Source organism: Erythranthe guttata, chromosome 2 (assembly GCF_056151865.1).
Source record: "Erythranthe guttata isolate IM_541 chromosome 2, IM_541, whole genome shotgun sequence".
In the NCBI taxonomy this organism is placed as follows: Eukaryota; Viridiplantae; Streptophyta; class Magnoliopsida; order Lamiales; family Phrymaceae; genus Erythranthe; species Erythranthe guttata.
Genome location: NC_142534.1, coordinates 3127921 through 3150336, shown reverse-complemented (window position 1 = coordinate 3150336; position 22416 = coordinate 3127921). Strand labels below are relative to the sequence as shown.

Below are 22416 nucleotides of genomic sequence, written 5' to 3'. Positions count from 1 at the left end.
AGGGACCAAATATGAAATCAATGCAAACTTGAGGGGTAAAAACTATAATTTCCCCTTTTTTATCACTTTGATTTTCCCCAAATTAAAGTTCAGCTTCTTCGTCTTCTGTACAACAAAAATACACACACTTATTCACACACTGCAACTCTGCAAAACCTTCCAAATCGGAGTAGAATGCCTCCCGCAGAAGATTCATCCGTCATTTCGACAACAACGAGAAAGCAGCGCAAGCGTTTCAAACGAAAAGGTATTTCAATTTACCAATTTCTCTCTTTTTTTTTTTTTTTTTTTTTTTTTTTTAATGTTTGGTTTGCGCAGTGAATATCAAGGTGAAAAGGAGAGCGGAGAAGACGAAGAAGCGGAAAGAAAAAGCAAACGTTACCCCGCTCGTGACGAAGTACTGGCTTCAAAGATACGATCTTTTCTCCAAATACGACGTCGGCATCAAATTGGACGAGGAAGGGTGGTTCTCCGTCACGCCGGAGGTAATCGCCGCCTGTCAGGCTGGCCGGTGCGCCGGCGCCGGAGTTGTTATTGATGCCTTTGCCGGCGTTGGGGGAAATGCCATTCAGTTCGCCAAAGTGTGAGTATTAAATATTAATCAACACTGTAAAATTAATTTACCACTAGTATATTTATATAATTGTACTTAGATTAAGATGTTCAATTTAGGTTAAATTACTGATAGTAAATTAGTAATACTACACCATTTCTCATTAGCACTTAATTAACAGCATATTCATGTTGCCAGGTGTCATCGTGTTATTGCCGTGGAAATCGACCCGAAAAAGGTTGCGCTGGCAATTCATAACGCTAAAATCTACGGTGTGGAAGATTGTATCGATTTCATCGTGGGAGACTTTTTCCAGCTTGCACCTTTCTTGAAGGTACTTTATTCTTTCTTTCTTTTTTTTTTTCAGCATTTTTTTGGTTTAGAAACGGAAATATGGTGAAACGTAAGTAATGTTTGACAATGGTGGGGATGCTTAGTTGTTTCAACTACTACTTATCTAGGCCTGCGTAAAAACGGACAATGCAGCTGGTTTTAGTCTTGAATTGCATATTCATAGCACAATGGTTGCAACGTTTAGTTGATTTTTCTACATTTATGCAGTCTTTACATTGATCGGAATTTGATGGTTATATTGCCGTTTATGGGTGTATCACTCGTTTGCGCAGCTTGCCTTACTGCAAGTTTTAGGTTTTAAAATAATAAACAATTCATATGGTTTGAGTCTTGATTTACTGACATAATCACGAGTTTAACTCCTTTAGTTTCTAAAGCACTAAAGCTTAAGCCGAGTCCGAGATTTCGTTTCTTTGATGCTTGACTTTTCTAGTGTTTCAGAAATAGCATTACGTTCTATTAACTGAAAATTCGGTTGACTTTTTTTAGGGTGATGTAGTATTTCTGTCACCACCTTGGGGGGGCCCATCGTATAAGACGAGACAAGATTTTACTCTCGACTTACTCAAGCCAAAAGATGGGTACGCATGCACTATGCACTATGTAGTGAACATAGCTTTTTTCTTCTACCAATCTTTTCATCGTCCGAAAATTCAATTGACATTTCCTTCTTCATTACTATAAAGGTCAAGAAAGGTCGAAAATTTACGTTCCTTTTAACCTTTTTCTTTTTTGGGTCAAAATTGGAAATATGCATCGGCAAACTTTATATAAAAGTCTGCGTTTACTCATGTGCAGCTATTCCTTGTTTCAAGCTGCTCAGGCAATAACACCTAACGTAATTATGTACTTGCCTCGGAATGTTGATGTGCTCCAAGTGAGCGAGCTTTCGTGGCTGTCTTCTCCTCCGTTGGATATCGAGGTACATTTTTTTAATTTATCTTGGTTTTATTTTTTAATAATCAAAATCAGTTGGTTATTTATTTCTTTTGGCGCATAAAAACCTTTCTTTAAATTTGCAGGTGGAAGAAAATTATGTGAGGGGCAGATCCAAGGGTATAACAGTCTATTTTGGGGATATTGCTTTCCAACAGATTGGCAAAATAGTAAATTAACCAATTGGACTGGGGGCAAATTTGTCTTCTGACTCTGTATAAAAAATGTAAAATACCAATTTGGGTCGGGTCGGGTTGGGTCAAAATGCGGGTTAATTGGGCCACGTGATCGGTTAAGGGCTGGGTTATACCCAACGGCTGCCCCTACAAAAGGGTGTTAATGCAAGAAATCTACAAATTGCAGGGGATGGATATAATAATTATGGAAAATGAGGGAAATTTTTCATAAATAGATCTTACCTCAGTGGCCAATAGTAATTATTAATCCTAAAATATCGAAATATTTGCTCTTGAAAGAAATAATGAAATATTTTATTTTTTTTCTTTCTGAAATGATAATCATGAAGGAGGGATTAATGAGCATACAAACAATTAAAATACTAATTAATTGCAAATTACATTAGATGACTTAGGCGTAGCTGGTACTTGTAAAACCCTCTGGACATTTTGTACATCAGAACAACAGTAAAACAGTTAATTAAGATTATTTAAGAGGAAACCAATATTATGCCATTAAATATATATATATATTTCTGATATTGTTTGATGTAATAAATATAAATACATAAATAGGGCAGACAAAAACAATATAATTGGTGGTCTGAGGAAATACCTTTGAGGTTGCTTTGTTGTCTCTATATATTAATACCCGGGTGTTCTTCTTGTGTAGTCCCTGTTAATGAATATATATATATATATATATATATATATATATATATATATATATATATATATATATATATATACACGTGTGTGTGTGTGTGTGTGTGTGTGTAATATCTATATTTAATAGTGGATATCCATAATACTTAGTCTTGTCACTATAACATTTGGCATGTCTATTGGGGTTGCTTTAGCAAATTAGCAATTGTACAAAAAATAAAAACAAAAAAAATTATTAAATATTTCGGTAGTTGGGTCGAAGTAGAGATTTATACTGAACTATAAAACAAGTCAACGAGATAAGTTAAGAGTACATCGTTTGTAAATGTTTTTTTTTTTTTTAAGTATACAAGATGTTACTATTGCAAATAGAGAGTTCTTAGAAATTCCTATAAACATCTCACTTGTATTTTACCAGTGTTCTAAATATCGGTTGTGGTTGTGGCGGCCGATATATCGGCCGCCATATCGGTGGCGGTCGTAAACCTTTACGATAATGGTGAGGCAGTTTGAAATATCGGTTTTGGACGGTGAGGCGGTTTACAGCAGGTTATGGCGGTTTGAGACGGGTCAAACCGATATATCGGTCAATAAATCAGAAAAAAAAAAAAAAACTTTTTTTTTTCTTTTCTTTTTTAACTAAAAGGAAAATACGGTAGGGGTTTTCTTTATTTTATTTTTTTTTCAAATTGCAACCCAATTTTTTTAATCAAAACCATGTTTAAATATTTTTTAATATATATTTTGAGTATTTACAAATAATATTTAGAAATATATTACACTAAATCTAAAAACTGATTTATGTCCGATTTATCTCGGATTAGTCACCGCCGCGCCGATTTATCGTGTGGCGGTCCCTAACCGCCTCGAACCCGATAACCGCTTTTTAGAACCTTTATTTTACCTTTTAAAATGTATCTGGAACGTTCATGGAATGCTCTTTAGAGCCGGTTTCAAACATGCGATTAAATGACCTCCAACCATCTATTTGGTGAGTAGAGTAGTATAAATTGGAGTTGAGTTTTATTTGTAAACCAACAAACCAAACTTGTATACAGTTAGACCAATAGTAAAGCACATACGCTCGGACTTTGATATTTATTAGCCATATTTCTGAAATATGTTTACCATCATCCGAATCTTAGGGCCAACACTCCCATGTTTTATTCAGTCCATATAATGTAACAATTTCAATATTGAAATTTGCGTGAAATTACACGTAAGAACCATATTTTCAAAACTAAAATTTGATAAAAGGAAAACATAACTGAAGATGAAATTACATGCACAACATCTTATGAGAGTAAAAAGACCGAAGACTTCCCCATCAGCAGTTATTTGAATTAGTTTTCGCAGAACTTACCTGAAAATATGCAGTGACTATGAATTCATAGTAACAATCCACGGTGGAGCATTCAAAGTAGTCCATGGATTGCATCAGGTGTGTAAGAAAAATTCGAGTGATCCATCTAAGGTTTCTTACACGTGGACATACTTTGAATTTTATGTCCATGGTTTGCATCAGTTGTGTAAGAAAAATCCGAGTGATCCATCTAAGGTTTCTTACACGCGGACATACTTTGAATTTTATATGTGCGGTATTGGGTTGATTGGAAATTAAAATGGAGAATTAATTATAATTTAGAATACAATAGAAGTTTCCAACTTTTCCGTTTTCAACAAACATATACTATATTAGTGATTTTTCACAACAAAAGGAGGACCAAAAGATCATGTAGTTTTTCCATGTCTAATGTAAATTATTGGAATGACAAACCAATTAACTCATCCCAATAATCAACAAAATAAAGCACTAAAATAAAATCAAAAGATACAACCTTATATTCAAAAAATTAATTGCCGTAAGAAGAATTAATTGCCCTAAGAATATAATCAGCCATCAAACCAAGATCATACATCATTAATGAAAACCCTAATTACCTAACAAACTTGAAAAAATATAATTTCAGGACTGTAGTTATTATTACATAGCTAAGCTAGCCTGTTTTTCATGAGTCCCCATCCTGAAATAATTACATCAGTAAATAGATAACCACCACTCGCCATTACTACTCTCTCTCAACATCGTAATTAATTTTTACTGCGTTGTTTATTAATTACCCCACATGAAACTCTTTCATAGTTATATGTATATACATTTATAAAGATCACCTATCTTTTCATCTACACACATCTACGTTTTTGTGTGTAAATGAAAATTATATATATATATATATATATATATATATATATATATATATATATATATATATATACTCAATTACTATGCACAAATTTTGTTACATGTTTTGTTGTCACTCACTCAATCACTAATAAAAAGAAAAAATAGTTGGAAGGGTAATTTAGTCATATTACATAATTTTTCGTATTCTTAAAACTAATACGTATACTTATTAGTTTTTTCTTAGTACATGTGTCGAAACCTTAAACGACAATCATTTTGAAACGAGAGAGTAATTCATCTTCGCTGTGAAATTAATAATACAATATATATATATTCAGTTCTTGATCATTTTCAAACACTTGTAATAATTAAACCCTACCCCACAAAAAAAACTAATATTAATGGGCATGCATTTGTCTGTGCTGTAAATAGAAAACCAACTTCCACCTCTTTTAGCTCTAAGTCATAAAGATTGCTCTATATATATTACTCCCTAATAAAACACACACAAAAGATACATATACATACATACATACATACATACATACATACATACATACATATATATACACACACACTCAACCAAAGAAATATCACATAGGATGCAAAAAAGAATGAACATGAAAACAGCCACGAAAATGAAGGGTTTCATGTGCCATTCCCCTTCTTCAACTGCAGTTTGCATGGCGGCCCTCGATTACCACCGCTCTGTCGTAGTGCCACGTAGGCGGTCGGTCGATCATCAGGTCAAACCGGTCAACAACAACACGAAGTACATTCGATTAGGGGAGCAGCGAGCGGTTTCGGATTCGATGAGGAGACTGTTTCACGAGTTTTCGATATTATCCCTCAAGAAAGATCAAGAAAAAGGGGTGATGCTGAATAATCAAGAAGCTGATGCTTCACTAGCAATAAATGAGAATGTCTTTCAGGTTTGTCAATTAATTTCATATTTATATAAAAATATGTTAAACTCTGATATAATTAACATAAATCAATTTTTATTTAATTAGTCTGGATTTTAAGGTTATTAGTGTTTGGTGCATGGCAGGTGGTTGTTATGAGAGTGTCCATTCACTGTCAAGGTTGTGCTGGTAAAGTCAAGAAACATCTTTCCAAAATGGAAGGTCTCTCTCTCTCTCTCTCTCTCTCTCTCTCTCTCTCTCACACACACACACACACACACACACACACATAAACCATGACACAATTTGTTGATGGTGCACGATATGATATCTATATGTGACTAGTACAAGTGCTCTTATTTCAAAGATTGCCAGCACACAAATTTCTCAAAATTAAATATATAATAAAACACTATATAAATTCATGAATTAATGTTGATGCCGTATGTACTTTATTGAATAAGTCATCATATTTTATATTTAATTTTTACATATAGTATGTATCTGCCTTTTCTTGATTAGGTCAACTCTAAATTGGACCACATGGGTTGGTTGAAAAAAAACTTGCTTCATTTTTGCAGAAAATGCAAAATATATGGGTCCATTTGCAAATTGTGAAATGATTTTGAACAAGTAAAAAAAAAAATACAGTTTAGGTCATGTTATTATTTTGATTTGGTCAAAGCATATGTGGGCCGAGTATCAAAGAAGTCGAGGGAAAAATATACACTCAAAAGTCAAAAGAAGTGATTTTGAATTTTGACAAAGTTGGCTTGAATTTAATGGTAATAAATCATATATTTGACCTATTTAGTAATAAATAAATAAAAACTAATTAAACTTATCATTTAGTTCATCCGAAATTATACCTACTTAGGGGTTATCTATAGTAACACTTAATTGCGGAGTTTCACTTTGACAGCAGGTTTCAATAAATACGAACGTTTTACTAGCCCCTAAAATTTATTTAGTAGAATAAATTATAATATATAGTTGTTCACATATGATATGAGCACTTATAAAATGCATGTTTTTTTTTTTTTTGTTTTTTTTTTGTTTTTTAATAACAAAAGAGTTGGAATTAATTCGGAATTTAATTTAATTCTTAATAATAATTTTGAAAAATTGTTGAAGGTGTGACGTCATTCAGCATTGACCTTGAGAGCAAAAGGGTGACAGTGATGGGACACGTGTCGCCATCTGGGGTGCTGGAGAGCATATCAAAGGTGAAGAAGGCAGAATTTTGGGGGTGTTGATGAATATTAATTATTAATTAAGATGCTTTTGATTTTTATGGGAACATGTTTACACTGATTATGTACTGACGATCAATTTTATTATAACTTCCATTAGTTTAATAATTTTAAAGTATGATATAATTTGGGGTAGAAATCGGAATGAATTTCGCCAATTCCGATCCGAAAATATCCGAATTTGAAAACGTATTTTTCATACCGGTTTTCCGATTTTTTTCGAATTTATTTGGAACGAAATTGGAATAGTATATAAAATCGGAAATTTCAATTTCCGATCCGATTTTAATTCCGATAATTTCTCTGAGTTTTCGAATATATAATATAATTTTATGGTGCATTTTGTAATACCATAAAATAACTTATATTATATTTCATATGAAAATATAAATACTGAAGGATAAAATAAATTAAAATCTTATAAAACATTAATTGGTATCATAAACTTTATGTTGTATTTTTTCTTGTAAGAAAATTTATATTTTAATTTGTTGTTTCTACATGTGTTTTTATTTATTGCGTTTTGTCGAACTCTATGTTCGGAGTTTTGCATTTTCCTGCAAAATTTCTAAAAAAAATAGAAAAATATTGTGAAATTTTTCATCATATATATATATCTGAATTTCGAACAAGAGATTATATAAACTAATATAATTTCCGAGATTCTGCCGAGATTATATATCGCACCCCACCAGACAATTACAAGGAAAGTGATTTTAACGACTCTTATAGTAATTATATACATAAATAATAATAATTTAAAAAGAATGATTTGTCCTTAATTCTTGTTTTTTAGGATAATTGGATATGTGGATCTTTCGACCGGCAGCTTCTAGAAAACGTGACAAAAGGACGAGCGCTTTTTGACAAATACACAAACAACCATTTCAAGTCATATATTTTCCCGCTTTTTGGCAATTTGCCTTTTGTTTTTATTAACCTTAATTATTTGGACATATAATATAGGGTAAACTACGGCCACTCACTGAGGTAAAGTTAAAAATTACGAAATTACCCATCAACATGATTATTAATCTGCTTACGTGTCCACTCTTTTAGTATTGAATTTAGTAAATTTTTTTAGATTATATTGAATATTATTCAGTTTGTATCCGTTTTTTTCCCATTTGAATTCCACATTTTGAATCAAGATGATTGATTATCTAGGCTTGTAAATATCAGATTTTGGTGCATCAGAAACTGCATTGTTGCACCAAATGAGTACAAACTAGAGAACATTTCACAGAATCTAGAAGATTCTGTTGAATTTGACACCTGAATGGTGAACGTGTAAAAAGATTCATAGTTGATGGGTAGTTGTAATTATCCAAACATAAAAGGTTTTTTTCGTAATTTAAATTCACCGTAGGGGGTGACTGTAATTTATCCTATTTTTCATCTTCAACGGATTCATTTTTTCAATAAATCCCACAAAGAGAATCAATACAAGTATACAACTATATCACATTAATTACTCTCATAAGTTATTAGTCCTAAGAACAAAAAAAACAACTCCCCTTCTTTCTTCTTTCTTCTTTCTTCTTCTTCAGATTTGAATCTATTCTCTCGACGACTATTACAATGAGCGGAAACGGAGTTCTAGTTGATGATGAAGCTACTACAACCAGCGTGATTACTTCGCATCGTCATGCAAACGAGAAACCCTACGTTGCTTACAAGGTGGGGGCGCCGAACCCCAAGCAAAGCTTCTTCAAGGAGTTCAAATTTACGTTAAAGGAGACTTTCTTCAACGATGACCCTTTTCGCGCTTTTAAGAACCAATCGAAATTACGGAAGCTATTGCTAGGAATCGAAGCTGTTTTTCCGATAGTCGATTGGGGAAGAAAATACAAGCTTTCAATGTTCAAAGGTGATCTCATTGCTGGACTCACCATTGCAACTCTCTGTATTCCTCAGGTATATATATATTTACAATAAAGTTCCGTTTTTTAGGTTTAGTTCTTCGTCCATTTTTTCGTATCTCTTGATTCGACTATTTTTTTTTTTTGTAATGAAGGATATTGGATATGCAAGACTTGCAAACTTGGACCCTCAGTTTGGACTATGTGAGTTTCATTAATGTGGCCTCACATTTTCACTTTATATCGACATCGTCTACTTATACTTTTAGGTTTCGTTTAATCGGTAAGATTGGAGGTGCAAATTGGAACGAAATATAAGAATTCGCTGGTTTCGATTCGAATATTTTCCGATTTTGGCACAATATTTTTCATTACGAATCTTGAATGTTCCTATTTCGGATGTTTCCATTTTTTTCAACGGAATTGCAATATTCAATAGATTTCGCTCCGACATTAATTTTCAAAAATATTATGTATTTTATATTATAAGTGACTAAAAAATGGAAATTCCAAATCCCGTCGATTTCGAATGAAAAAAAAAAATCGATTTCAGAACAATTTTTTTCCTTCCGGTTTTCAAATTTTCCGATTTTTTCTTAAACTTCCTTCGAATTAGTATTTCGGTTCCAAAAATAATGGAACTTTTTTTTTCGTTTCCAAAATCACTAATTCCGATCTGATTCGTCCGATTTCCTCTCCTGGATAAGATAATTAATTAAATTAAATAATTATCCATCGTGTGTTATGATTATGATGTTATGGTATAACCTCTATAAATTAATACAGTTGGGATTAGGAAAATTCTATTACTTTAGCGAATTACCAAATTATCGAGTTAATAATTTAACATGTTCTCACCAAATCAGGTCCGAGAGAAACTATTATTAATCGAGGTTATTAATTTATTGAGTATTAATTTATCGAGGTTCTGGTGTAATGCTATGCAGATAGTAGTTTTGTTCCTCCTCTGATATATGCCATGATGGGCAGCTCGAGAGATATCGCCATCGGCCCGGTGGCGGTGGTTTCCCTTTTGCTCGGAACTTTGCTCCAGAGCGAAATCGACCACACCACGCACAAACACGAATACCAACGCCTCGCATTTACGGCTACTTTCTTCGCCGGAGTTACTCAGTTCGTACTCGGCTTTTTCAGACTAGGGTTCCTAATTGATTTCTTGTCCCACGCCGCCATCGTCGGTTTTATGGCCGGAGCCGCCATTACAATCAGCCTCCAACAGCTCAAATCTTTGCTCGGCATTAACGTGTTCACCAAGCAAACCGACGTCGTTTCCGTGATGAAATCTGTTTGGAAGAATGTCAATCATGGGGTGAGAAATGAGAATTCATTTTCTGCAATTTTGATGTAGAACAAAGCTTCAGAATGCAGATAAACTGTTTGTGTTTTTGTCTCAGTGGAATTGGGAGACTATTTTAATAGGAGTCACGTTCTTGATTTTCCTACTCCTTGCCAAGTACATTGTAAGAAGCCTAAATTTGTTTTTTCCCCCAACTTAATTAAGCTTATTTTCCTCTAATCCCGACACTAATCGAGTCGATTAATCAGGGGAAGAAGAGCAAGAAATTGTTCTGGATACCTGTTGGGTGCTAAATACCCACACGCAAGTGCACGTATCGCAAACAAGTAGTAAAGTAGACTCGTGAGAGTCGGATGTCGATCCCACAGGGAATACGCAAATTATTTAATCCTAAGTACCAAATCCTAACAATTGTGATTTTTATCCAGCCTACGCAGGGTTGTCAAATTAATTAACTAAATAAATTAAACTAATTAAGAAAGCAATTAATCACGAGAAAATATCAATATAAAACGGATCTAGGATTTTATCTTCCCCCTATGCGATAATTCTTCACCCAATTAATCTCCTATCATGCAAGTTACGATTCCCGATTATTAACCCAAGACACGAAATTACTCATAACCAGCTGTCGCTGTGTTATAAGCCTATTATTCATAAAAGATTCACTATATGTCTATGCAAACCTAGTATAAACAAAGCATTAAATAACAAGTCTCGTAAATGGCTACCTAAGGTATTATCTGTATGTCTACGATAATACATGCAATTAACACACTCATCCGGTGAGAACTACTCGAAGACTCTTCTATCCCTGTTCTAATTATTAAAACGATCTGTCAATCAATTCTAACAATAACACATAGCAACATAAATTAGCTAAGTTCATGCGCTAAATAAGATCAAATAGAAGAAATAATCATGGAATTTAAACTTGCATAATATTAGAAAAATAGGTTCGAATTACCACATAGGGTTCAAATAAAATCCTAGATTAAAAGCTTAGCTACTCGTAATTCTTATGATAAACAAAATAAAAATAAAAGAAATAAGAAAAACTATGCTTGAGTCTTCGTTGATCTTCGTTCTTCGCGTTTTGTGGTGTAAAATTTTTCGTCCTTATGGTGTAGAGACATGTTGCTTTTATAGGCTTTTCTTGATAAGGAAGTAGTAGAAACCTAATAGGAATCAATTTCCGCCACTTTCCCCCATCAGGACTTGTTCTTCGATTTTCGCCATGTTGGAGTCCGAATTTTGGAATATTGTGTAAATAAGAATTGTAGCCCTTGAAATTAGCTTTCCAATGCCGCCAAAATCATCTAATTCGGAGTTCGTATGAGAGAGATATGCTCGAAATCGTGGACACTGTCAAAGCTGTAGCGAGATTCCTTCTTCCAATTTGATTTGTTTCCTTATTTGCAACTTTTTCCTTTCTTTTTGATCTTTTTTCCTTCATGGACACCTAATTCTCGTTTTTCACCTATAAAACACAAAATCAATCAATTAAAGCACAAATATAATTAAATCTAAACAAAAGATCCACGTAAAGTAAACGTATTGAGTGTAAAATCTACACTCAACACACCCCCAAACTTGAACTTTTGCTTGTCCTCAAGCAATCTCTAATCGTAAGCAAATAACTCAACTACCGCATCTTATCACATAGATTAATGACCAACCTCACGTTTTCAGAACTTGTAATTATAATGAAAATTCATAGGCATTCGCAAGCTCAAAATTCAAAAGCACTTAGTCACTTACCATAGCCAAAAACCACAAATCATGCAATTGCTTCAAGCATCTAATATTTGTAAATTAAAGATAGAAAAAAGTTATGCTTACATGTATATGTTTGACTCCAAATACTCACCAAAATATATTACTCTACTAATATCGAACATTAAGCTATTGGGATCATTGGGGCTTTTTGGCTTTCAATTGTTAGGCTTTTTGGTTCGAGGTAGGAAATATGGGTATATGTGGCTAATTTTCTTGAATTGAGGTGATTGCGCCAAAAATTGAAAGATAGGCGTTTGAAACAATGAATTCACCTCTAGGGACTTTAATAAACTTGATTCTCCAAAATTCACACGTCAACACTTTTGCCTTTTAGGCAATGGATCGAGTTTTCATTCCGAATTCACAACTAGTCCTTATGTCTCCCTTCTAAACTATTCTTCTTCTTCTTTTTCTCTTTTTTTTTTTTTTTTTTTTTTTTTTGAATCGAAGAATTTAGATATATATATAAAGATGCACATATATATATCCATAGTTTTTTTTCTTTTTTTTTTTTTTTTTCGAAGAAGAAGAAAGATTTTATAAGAATTTTCGATCGACCTCCAAGGGATAATTATTCAAAAATCTCCACTTTTTCTACCTTCTACATATTGGCTAAAAGAAAGAACACCTTTTCTCCGAGGCTCAAATCAAGGTTCTAAGGATAATTTGACAAAAATGGTAGGCTTGAAAGGCTCAAACGGTTCAAAGAAGGCCCAAATCATATCCCAAATTACTTACTACCAACACTTCGTATCGTAAATGTCCTAAGGTGAGATTTAAAACCGAACAAAGCATGATTGAGCACAAATAAATTCCAAATTTAAAATGCAAAACATTCAACCAAAGCAAAGCACAAGGTGTGATTCCTAGCAATAATTCACTTCTACGTTCCGTTGAATCGAAAGCTAAACAAATACATACTCCTTATCAACATAAAACAAGTAGTCTCATCATCAAACATTGACCATCTACCATCATCATAGTTCATCGATGCATCGAAAAATATTTTTTTTTTTTTTTTATTTTTTTTTTTTTATTTTTTATTTTTTTTCGTTTTTTATAAAAACGAAAATAATAAAACGGCAATTAAAACAAAAACTAAAGCATGCAAAATAAATAAAAAAAACACAGATAAAGCGCACATAAATGAAAACAAGTAATCAACCACCCCCAAACTTAAAATCCACATTGCCCTCAATGTGATTCGCCCGGAGTTTAAGGATAGAAAACACCTGTTTAATCGTTGGGTTGCTCACCAACTCCACCATGTGCATGAGCATCATCCTCCTCGTTATCCTCCAATAGCTCGGGTACCGGCTCAAGAATCGGTGCGGGAAAATCGTCGAACACCTTGTGGGCGTTCTTGGTGGAATGGGTTTTTTTTTTCGAGAAAATTGCACCGTTCTTGAATCTCCCTGCGCAAATCAACAACAAACCACCTTGATTACGTAGTATATGTGTGTAGTTGGTAAATTTTCGGTTAAATTTGTCAAAGAAAAGGGAAAATTTCGAAAAAGGAAGGCGAGGGTTCGAATTGGGGGAGAGAGGGGATTTGGGAATTATGGAATTTTTTTTTTTTTTTTTTTTCTTTTGATTCGCACGGCCGTGCGAAATTTAGGTGAAAAATCCGCACGGCCGTGCCATTTCTCATAATAGGGCAGTAGCCTCTTCAAATTTCGCACGGCCGTGCGAAATTTAGGTGTAAAATCCGCACGGCCGTGCCATTTTCCAATTTTGGGCAGTAGCTTCCCCGAAATCTCACACGGCCGTGTGAGATTCCTGCCCTTTTCTTGCACGGCCGTGTGAATAATTGCAATTAGGTCCCTGCAAAATAAAAACTTCCTATTAGTGCCCCCAAAACTTTTTTTTTTTTTTTTTTTTTTTTTTTTTTTTTTTTTTTTGAAAAATAAAATAAAATAAAAGCCAAACTAAAAATTTAAAATAACATAAAATAAAAAAAGAAAGCTCGGGTTGCCTCCCGAGAAGCGCTAAGTTTACAGTCTTCAGCCGGACTTTGTCTGTTTCTTTGTTCAAGCTAACGTGACCGAAGTCACTTGGCGATTGCATTCCCCTCCATGATAATGCTCGTTTGAATTTTTAGGTGGCCACATCCTCCTTGCACGTTCATCACCGTTAGCACCCCAACTCTTTTGACTGTCTCTCGGCGGAGTTGAAATCGAGCTCGCACAAAAAACTTGCTTCGTCCGACTATCTTTTCCGCCACCATCTCCTGCACTCAAAGATCCTTTCCCATGGTCTAAGATCAAAGCGTCAAAATCGTCATGATTTGTAAAATCCACAAGATCTATAGCATAACAATCATTATCATCACATGGATTTTTATTAGCGCTAAAAACGTTAAATTTGACCGTTTGATCATGCACCGTCATTGAAAGATCACCACTAGCACAATCAATTAGAGTTTTTGACGTGGCTAAAAATGGTCTCCCTAAAATAAGAGGTATTTCCCTATCTTCATCTATATCAAGTATAACGAAATCCACAGGGAAAATAAATTTATTCACTTTTACTAGCACGTTCTCTAAAATACCTTTTGGGTAAACTAAAGACCTATCGGCTAATTGAAGGGTTATAGCCGTTGGTTCAATCTCACCTAACCCAAGATTTTTGTAAATGGAATAAGGCATAAGATTGATGCTAGCACCTAAATCAATGAGTGACCTAAAATTGTTACCTCCAATAGTGCAAGGGATAGTGAACTTACCTGGATCGCCGAGTTTTTGTGGAAGGGGTCGTACAAGAATTTCACTGCATTGCTCCGTGAGTTGGATGATCTCGTTCCCTTGCAATTTATTCCGCTTTGTCACGAGCTCCTTGAGGAATTTCACCCACTTTGGCATCTTTTGAATGGCTTCGATAAACGGAATGTTGATGTGGATTTCCTTCAGCTTGTCCAAGAATCCTTGGTGCTCGGCATCTAGCTTCTTCTTTTTAAGCTTTTGGGGGTATGGGACTTGAGGGACTCGCGAGTTCACTGTGGGTGATGGTGGTTCATTGCGAGTTGCTTCTTTTTCCTCAATCACATTCGGCTTCTCGATCACCGTGTTTTGCTTCTCCTTTCGTGGGGCTTCCTCCAATTGTCTCCCGTTCCTTAAACTCACGGCGTTGCACTGCTCGACGTTGTTCTTCCGAGGGTCTTCCGTGTTTGATGGCAGTGCTCCCGATGGCCTTGCTGTTAGATGGGTTGCAAGTTGACCCATCTGTGTTTCTAAATTGCGGATGGAGGCTTGGGTGGTTGTCATAAACTGCGCCAAGATGTTTGCGAGATCTCCGCCTTGAGGTTGAGCTTGAGGCGGATTTTGGAATCCGGGCGCTGGTCGTGAATAATTAGGCGGTTGACCTTGAGGTGGTGCTTGCCTTGGTCCTTGCTGATTTCCTCCCCACCCAAAGTTAGGGTGATCCTTCCATCCGGGGTTGTACGTGTTGGAGTACGGGTTCCTCTGTTGTCGGTTGGTGTCATGCACATAATTCAGAGACTCCGTTTCTTCTACGCGCTGGTCGGGAACTTGGACTGCATGGACTTGCTGAGTTTGCAGAGCCGCTACTTGCTTCGATAGCTTCTTCAATTGGGCCGTGATTGCGGTGACTCCATCTAACTCCAAAATTCCGCCCGTCTTGACTGCTCCGCTATTCGACCGGTCCGATGCTCGCATGTATTTATTTCTAGCGATTCGTTCCAAGAGCTCGTATGCTTCGTCATAGGTCAAACTCATGAACATACCTCCAGCTGCAGAGTCGAGTACTGTCCTCGAGTTGTCTTGCAGTCCATCGTAAAATATTTGCAGTTGGCGCCACTCTTGTAGTCCGTGATTCGGGCACCTCCTCACTAACTGTTTGAATCGCTCCCACGTCTCGAATAATGCTTCACCGGCTTCTTGTATGAAGTTTTGAATTTCTCGCCGGATTCTCTCAGTTTTTGTTGGGGAGTTGTATGTGTTCATAAAGAGTTGCGCTAGCTGGGCCCAAGACGAGATGGAGTGCGGTGCGCGAGTTTGCAACCATTCTCGGGCTGCTCCTTGTAGGGAGTGCTTGAACAGGCGGAGTTGCAGTGCTTCGGGTGTTACTCCGTTCATCTTGTGCGAGTCACACGTTTCGAGAAAGTTGACCAAGTGAAGATGTGGATCTTCATGAGCCAATCCGCTGAAAAGACCATTGTTTTGGAGCATCGTGAGGAGTCCCGCTCGAATCTCGAAATTGTTGGCTTCAATGGGGGGCTGCTGGATGCTTGATTGGAACCCATTGAGTGTCGGAACGGTGTACTCGTGCAAGGCTCGTTGGCGAGGCGGTGGATTGATTAGCTGGCGTTGCTCGTGCTCGATAACGACATCCCCTGCCGCATTCGGTAGGCGCCCTTGGACACCTCCCCCACGATTATTCTCGTCTTCCATCGTTGCCGGAGTGTTTTGGGCTAACCGTTGATTTCTCCTGGCTTGCCTAAACGTTCGCTCAATTTCGGGATCAAGTGGTAGCAAGCTCGTGTCGTGTCCTCTTCGCATAAAAAAAATATCTAAAACAAAATAAAAAAAATAATTAAATAAAATAATAAAAAATTGGCTGAAGTAAGAAAAATTGTTCAAATTTAATATTAGGATAAATAAATAATTTAGCCGTATTCCCCGGCAACGGCGCCAAAAACTTGTTGGGTGCTAAATACCCACACGCAAGTGCACGTATCGCAAACAAGTAGTAAAGTAGACTCGTGAGAGTCGGATGTCGATCCCACAGGGAATACGCAAATTATTTAATCCTAAGTACCAAATCCTAACAATTGTGATTTTTATCCAGCCTACGCAGGGTTGTCAAATTAATTAACTAAATAAATTAAACTAATTAAGAAAGCAATTAATCACGAGAAAATATCAATATAAAACGGATCTAGGATTTTATCTTCCCCCTATGCGATAATTCTTCACCCAATTAATCTCCTATCATGCAAGTTACGATTCCCGATTATTAACCCAAGACACGAAATTACTCATAACCAGCTGTCGCTGTGTTATAAGCCTATTATTCATAAAAGATTCACTATATGTCTATGCAAACCTAGTATAAACAAAGCATTAAATAACAAGTCTCGTAAACGGCTACCTAAGGTATTATCTGTATGTCTACGATAATACATGCAATTAACACACTCATCCGGTGAGAACTACTCGAAGACTCTTCTATCCCTGTTCTAATTATTAAAACGATCTGTCAATCAATTCTAACAATAACACATAGCAACATAAATTAGCTAAGTTCATGCGCTAAATAAGATCAAATAGAAGAAATAATCATGGAATTTAAACTTGCATAATATTAGAAAAATAGGTTCGAATTACCACATAGGGTTCAAATAAAATCCTAGATTAAAAGCTTAGCTACTCGTAATTCTTATGATAAACAAAATAAAAATAAAAGAAATAAGAAAAACTATGCTTGAGTCTTCGTTGATCTTCGTTCTTCGCGTTTTGTGGTGTAAAAATTTTCGTCCTTATGGTGTAGAGACATGTTGCTTTTATAGGCTTTTCTTGATAAGAAAATAGTAGAAACCTAATAGGAATCAATTTCCGCCACTTTCCCCCATCAGGACTTGTTCTTCGATTTTCGCCATGTTGGAGTCCGAATTTTGGAATATTGTGTAAATAAGAATTGTAGCCCTTGAAATTAGCTTTCCAATGCCGCCAAAATCATCTAATTCGGAGTTCGTATGAGAGAGATATGCTCGAAATCGTGGACACTGTCAAAGCTGTGGCGAGATTCCTTCTTCCAATTTGATTTGTTTCCTTATTTGCAACTTTTTCCTTTCTTTTTGATCTTTTTTCCTTCATGGACACCTAATTCTCGTTTTTCACCTATAAAACACAAAATCAATCAATTAAAGCACAAATATAATTAAATCTAAACAAAAGATCCACGTAAAGTAAACGTATTGAGTGTAAAATCTACACTCAACAATACCCGCGATTGCTCCATTGATCTCGGTTATCGTTTCAACCTCATGTGTTTACATCACTCATGCAGAAAGGAGAGGAGTCAAAATCGTGAGTATAATAATTTGACTTCGACATGCAGCCATTTTTCGAAACTCGAATAATTTTTTAAAGTAACATTTTTTTTTACGATATGTGAAAGGTGGGGAGCTTCGAAAAAGGCATCAACCCGCCATCCCTGCACGAAATCCATTTCACCGGAAGCTATATGATGAAAGGTCTTAGAATCGGTGTTGTTGCAGGGATGATTGCACTTACGGTACGTAAAAAAAGAAAAAAAACGAACCCGAAAAATTCTATAGTAACAAAATCGTAAAAATGTTCGACATTATATATATATAATATATATACAAATCGCAGGAAGCCGTAGCAATTGGCCGAACCTTTGCAGCAATGAAAGATTACCATTTGGATGGTAACAGAGAGATGGTAGCTTTAGGCACGATGAATGTCGTTGGCTCGATGACTTCTTGTTATGTAGCGACCGGTCAGTTACATATATTAAAAAAAAAAAAAAGTCGAAATAATTTTGTGACACTTGTGTAAAATCTTTATTATTACTTTTTTTTTGTAGGTTCCTTTTCGCGTTCTGCTGTGAACTACATGGCGGGATGTAACACGGCCGTATCGAACATAGTTATGTCTTGTGTCGTGCTTCTGACGTTGGAAGTGATCACGCCACTTTTCAAGTACACCCCGAATGCCATATTGGCTTCTATCATTATATCAGCTGTGGTGGGATTATTCGATTACGAAGCAATGATTCTTATATGGAGGATCGACAAGTTCGATTTCGTGGCTTGCATGGGAGCTTTCTTTGGGGTCGTTTTCGCCTCTGTCGAGATAGGCCTTCTCATCGCTGTACGTGAAAAGAAAAAAACCGTGATTCTTGATTCTGTCTTTTTTGCACACAGTTCACACGTCAGAGTGTTTCTTGATAAATATGTATACAAAAAACAGGTGGCTATATCTTTTGGCAAGATTATTTTTCAAGTGACGAGGCCTAGGACAGTAGTTCTTGGTCGAATACCGAGGACTACGGTGTACAGAAATATTGAGCAATATCCAGAGGCAACAAAGATTTCTGGGATTATGATTGTGAGAGTTGATTCTGCAATCTATTTTTCGAACTCGAATTATATCAGGGAAAGGTATATACATCACATATGAAGGCCCTTTTCCTTGAAGTTACTTGAAATTACATGATCTTAGCGTATGTGTATATAATGCAGGATATTACGACTGCTTAAGGAGGAAGAGGATCGTATTAAAGAAGATAATCGAGAAAGAATCCGGTTTTTGATAGTCGAATTATCACGTACAAATTCACAAACCGAACCCGAAATCACAATTTTGTTGGAATGTAGATCTTTCTAATGCGCTCCGTTTATGTTTTTGTTTCGCAGCTGTGACAGATATAGATACAAGTGGCATTCACGCGCTGGAAGATTTGTACAAGAGCCTACAGAAGAGAGAGATACAGGTATATTATTTCTGGCAAGTGCACCTAAAATAAATACAGGGGATTGATTATATTACATGATTAACTGTGTTGCGTGTGTGTGTGTGTGTGTGTGTGTGTGTGTGTGTGTGTGTGTAATTAACTGTGTTGTTGATATGCAGCTTGTTGTAGCAAATCCAGGGCAAGTGGTGCTAGACAAGCTACATAGTTCTGGTTTTGTCAAAACAGTTGGAGAAGACGCCGTTTTCATGACCGTTGGAGATGCTGTCTTTACTCTGGGCCATAAATCGGAGCCTTAGGTAAATTTTTTACGGTCTGGATTTAATAACGAAAACGTGTTTACGGCTCGTATATAAATGAAATTTTATACTAATAGTGAGTGCAACTAATATTTGTCTGAGCACAAGGTAAATGTGAAGTAAATAAAAAGCATCCATCAATAAAAAGGTCAAATAGAAAGTCTCGTCTCGGTCAACACTACAAAGTACTAACAAATACTCGAAATCAAATCATATATGTATGTACTCCTCTCACACCGGTCTCAATCATATCTAAAAAGACTAGTGTAAATATGAGATAAACTCTCCCCTAAATAGTAGTCTCTCAAAATAAAGCGTACGAGACAGCAATTGCAGTGGCAAAAAGGAGCAACTCAGTTGACACAGCGAGTGCGTAAGAACCCGAGTTACCGCCACCAGGAGAGGGTGCCGGAACGGCTTCGTTAGCTCCACCACCAGCCGTCGGAGTCACTGCGGCTGGGCTGGGAGATACTGCAGCCAGTGGTGAAAAAGCTGCAGCAAAAAATAGTATCACACAATCATGTTAACAAGAAAAAGAATTAAGCTTCGATTTTAAGCTTCTAAGATCACTATTAGACTAATTCATATAAAAAATCACTATTTAAAAACATGGTTGAAATCAACCAAGGTCGAAAACAAACGAGAAATCAAGAAAATGTGGGGTGGGGGGTCGTTAACTAATTTCCGTTTTTGCGTCGAGGAAGGTAACAATAATAAATAACATGCCCTACACAATCCTGGAAGAAAATCATAAATAATAAAAAGACAAAACAGAGTAAATAAACTTCACCCCAAATTCACACCTACACGAAGAAAAGAAGACTACGGAAACATCACATAATAATTCGGTTCGGTCCATGTGCAGACGGAACTACCGAAAAAGGGAAAGGGAAAGGAACTATGACACATAACAAATTCGATTCGGTCTATGTGCAGATGGAACTACCGAAAAAAGGAAAGAAAATACGACACATAATAAATTTGGTTCGGTCTATGTGCAGACGAAACTACCGAAAAACGGAAAGAAACTACGACACATAATAAATTCGGTTCGGTCTATGTGCAAACGGAATTACCGAAAAACGGAAAGAAACTACGACACGATACCGATCAGAACAACGGAAAAACGAAAAGAAACTACGACACGATACCGATCAGAACCAGAACCGATTAAAAGTTGATAACAAGTTGAACCCACATTAATTCCAACATTTAAGGTTAAAATATGCAAAAGAGGTATCAGATTTGTGTTTACCTGGTGCAGCTCCACCACTCACTGTTGCAGGTACCAAAAAAAAAAAACAAAGGTTATTTTTAGAGAGAGAAAATGAAACCCTAAAAAATTGAGAGATCGACCGAAAAATGATAACGGGAAAGAAGCTTACAGGCGCAGTTGCTAACGGAAGGAGCGGACACGTGGCAGGCGGTGGGGAGAGCTAGGGCTTTGGTCAAATTGAGGGTGACTCCAAGCTGGGCGCTGTTCTTAAACGCCTCGCACAGGCAATCGGCGTCGGTTTTGAGGACGGTCTTCAGCCCCGAGCAGCACTGGCCGTTCGGCTTCGCCGCCGTGCCGCCCTCCGTCACGTACGGCAGGCAGTCCGCCATTTCCAGAACCAGACTCGAGCAGTCCACCCCCGGCGTCGGCGCCGAATGCGCCGCCGAGATGGCGGCCGCCAGGAGAGCGAAGAGAATGCAGAAGAGTGGGAATCTGAAACCTAGTGCCATTTTTTTAATCTCTGTTGATCGGAATTGAGAAGTGTGATGAAAAACAATGGAGAGTGAGGACTGTGTGACTGCGTGGGGGGTTTGTATATATATATATATATATATATATATATGTACCTGGGAAGGGGTGGTGGCAGTATTGGAAAATTTGGGGGGTTTTGAGGGGTATAATTGGAATGAAGGGACACGTGGAGGGGAGCTAAGTAATGAGGTGTCTGTTTTCTCGGGGTTTTAAATTTTGAATTTTGGACGAAGCTCAGGGGCATGAATGACATTTTACCATGATTTTCTTACTTCGGGCAATTTGGGGGTATAATTCGAATATTAAAAAATTTAGAGGGTTAAAATATAAAATTAATTGGCCCTTAATTTATTTTTATTTCAAATTTAAGAATTTTATATTCATAACATTTATTTCGACAATTTATGATGGGCATTGAATGCTCGAGATACGGCGATTGATTTTAAATTAAATGTCATGCTAAATTACAATTGCCCCCTAAAATATGATCTATTTACAAAAATATCTCTTTATTTTTCAATAGTTACATCCGTCCTCTTGAAATTAATAGATTTCTCACATCAACATCTTTTTTTAAGGATGGATGTAAGAAATTTATATATTGTAGGGGTCTGGTGTAATTTCTTAAATATAAGGGGTACTTTTGTAAGTAGGTTTTTACCTCAGGGAGTGGATGTAATTTACCCCTAAATGCTATGCAATCTTTTTTCCATCAAATTTCCTTTTCAAATTAATTTTTTTCCAGTCCAATAGTTTCTAAAATTTGATGAGACACTCCATGATATTAGGAATAATTTACACTTTCATCCTCCTTTTTAGGGAAATGATTTAATTCATTATTGTGAAATGCCGTTTTTGCCCTCAAGCCCAAGAACTAGGCCAATCAGATTTGATTCTGAAATGTAAAAAATCACACATTTTTATT

The 22416-nt window shown here is 36.1% G+C and overlaps 5 protein-coding genes across 5 annotated transcripts; 4 read left to right on the top strand and 1 right to left on the bottom strand.

The window, feature by feature from the left end:
• The first annotated feature begins 94 nt into the window (after nucleotides 1-94).
• On the top strand, nucleotides 95-2157 carry LOC105949541 (uncharacterized). Its single transcript, XM_012972842.2, has 6 exons — nucleotides 95-247; nucleotides 319-583; nucleotides 752-887; nucleotides 1397-1488; nucleotides 1706-1829; nucleotides 1930-2157. The coding sequence occupies exons 1-6, from the start codon at nucleotides 175-177 to the stop codon at nucleotides 2020-2022; spliced, it is 783 nt and encodes a 260-aa protein (XP_012828296.2). The 5' UTR covers nucleotides 95-174; the 3' UTR covers nucleotides 2023-2157.
• A 3290-nt stretch (nucleotides 2158-5447) lies between these two features.
• On the top strand, nucleotides 5448-7192 carry LOC148772126 (uncharacterized). Its single transcript, XM_088814900.1, has 3 exons — nucleotides 5448-5802; nucleotides 5922-5997; nucleotides 6910-7192. The coding sequence occupies exons 1-3, from the start codon at nucleotides 5473-5475 to the stop codon at nucleotides 7029-7031; spliced, it is 528 nt and encodes a 175-aa protein (XP_088671026.1). The 5' UTR covers nucleotides 5448-5472; the 3' UTR covers nucleotides 7032-7192.
• A 1345-nt stretch (nucleotides 7193-8537) lies between these two features.
• LOC148772125 (sulfate transporter 1.3-like) lies at nucleotides 8538-9138 on the top strand. The gene is made up of 2 exons (XM_088824774.1): nucleotides 8538-8945; nucleotides 9046-9138. Exons 1-2 carry the CDS (start codon nucleotides 8610-8612, stop codon nucleotides 9106-9108), a joined length of 399 nt encoding a protein of 132 aa, XP_088680900.1. The 5' UTR covers nucleotides 8538-8609; the 3' UTR covers nucleotides 9109-9138.
• An 8811-nt stretch (nucleotides 9139-17949) lies between these two features.
• LOC105949522 (sulfate transporter 1.2) lies at nucleotides 17950-19791 on the top strand. Its single transcript, XM_088824766.1, has 8 exons — nucleotides 17950-18034; nucleotides 18126-18242; nucleotides 18344-18470; nucleotides 18558-18844; nucleotides 18944-19134; nucleotides 19216-19301; nucleotides 19390-19466; nucleotides 19607-19791. The coding sequence occupies exons 2-8, from the start codon at nucleotides 18192-18194 to the stop codon at nucleotides 19742-19744; spliced, it is 957 nt and encodes a 318-aa protein (XP_088680892.1). The 5' UTR covers nucleotides 17950-18034; nucleotides 18126-18191; the 3' UTR covers nucleotides 19745-19791.
• Nucleotides 19792-19859: 68 nt separating this feature from the next.
• LOC105949688 (non-specific lipid transfer protein GPI-anchored 31) lies at nucleotides 19860-22200 on the bottom strand. Its single transcript, XM_012973006.2, has 3 exons — nucleotides 21130-22200; nucleotides 21000-21020; nucleotides 19860-20236 (listed from the first exon to the last, which is right to left on the bottom strand). Exons 1-3 carry the CDS (start codon nucleotides 21467-21469, stop codon nucleotides 20049-20051), a joined length of 549 nt encoding a protein of 182 aa, XP_012828460.2. The 5' UTR covers nucleotides 21470-22200; the 3' UTR covers nucleotides 19860-20048.
• Between the last annotated feature and the right edge of the window lie 216 nt (nucleotides 22201-22416).

Excerpts from the sequence above, each read along its gene's own strand:
- LOC105949541 (XM_012972842.2), top strand. The coding sequence starts at position 175 with ATGCCTCCCGCAGAAGATTCATCCGTCATTTCGACAACAACGAGAAAG. Across the intron at positions 248-318 it reads CAAGCGTTTCAAACGAAAAG|TGAATATCAAGGTGAAAAGG; the intron begins GTATTTCAATTT and ends TGGTTTGCGCAG. Across the intron at positions 584-751 it reads GCCATTCAGTTCGCCAAAGT|GTGTCATCGTGTTATTGCCG; the intron begins GTGAGTATTAAA and ends TCATGTTGCCAG.
- LOC148772126 (XM_088814900.1), top strand. The coding sequence starts at position 5,473 with ATGCAAAAAAGAATGAACATGAAAACAGCCACGAAAATGAAGGGTTTC. Across the intron at positions 5,803-5,921 it reads TAAATGAGAATGTCTTTCAG|GTGGTTGTTATGAGAGTGTC; the intron begins GTTTGTCAATTA and ends GGTGCATGGCAG. Across the intron at positions 5,998-6,909 it reads ACATCTTTCCAAAATGGAAG|GTGTGACGTCATTCAGCATT; the intron begins GTCTCTCTCTCT and ends AAATTGTTGAAG.
- LOC148772125 (XM_088824774.1), top strand. The coding sequence starts at position 8,610 with ATGAGCGGAAACGGAGTTCTAGTTGATGATGAAGCTACTACAACCAGC. Across the intron at positions 8,946-9,045 it reads CAACTCTCTGTATTCCTCAG|GATATTGGATATGCAAGACT; the intron begins GTATATATATAT and ends TTTGTAATGAAG.
- LOC105949522 (XM_088824766.1), top strand. The coding sequence starts at position 18,192 with ATGATGAAAGGTCTTAGAATCGGTGTTGTTGCAGGGATGATTGCACTT. Across the intron at positions 18,243-18,343 it reads CAGGGATGATTGCACTTACG|GAAGCCGTAGCAATTGGCCG; the intron begins GTACGTAAAAAA and ends TACAAATCGCAG. Across the intron at positions 18,471-18,557 it reads TTCTTGTTATGTAGCGACCG|GTTCCTTTTCGCGTTCTGCT; the intron begins GTCAGTTACATA and ends TTTTTTTTGTAG.
- LOC105949688 (XM_012973006.2), bottom strand. The coding sequence starts at position 21,469 with ATGGCACTAGGTTTCAGATTCCCACTCTTCTGCATTCTCTTCGCTCTC. Across the intron at positions 21,021-21,129 it reads TTCCGTTAGCAACTGCGCCT|TGAGTGGTGGAGCTGCACCA; the intron begins GTAAGCTTCTTT and ends TACCTGCAACAG. Across the intron at positions 20,237-20,999 it reads GAGTGGTGGAGCTGCACCAG|CTTTTTCACCACTGGCTGCA; the intron begins GTAAACACAAAT and ends TTTTTGCTGCAG.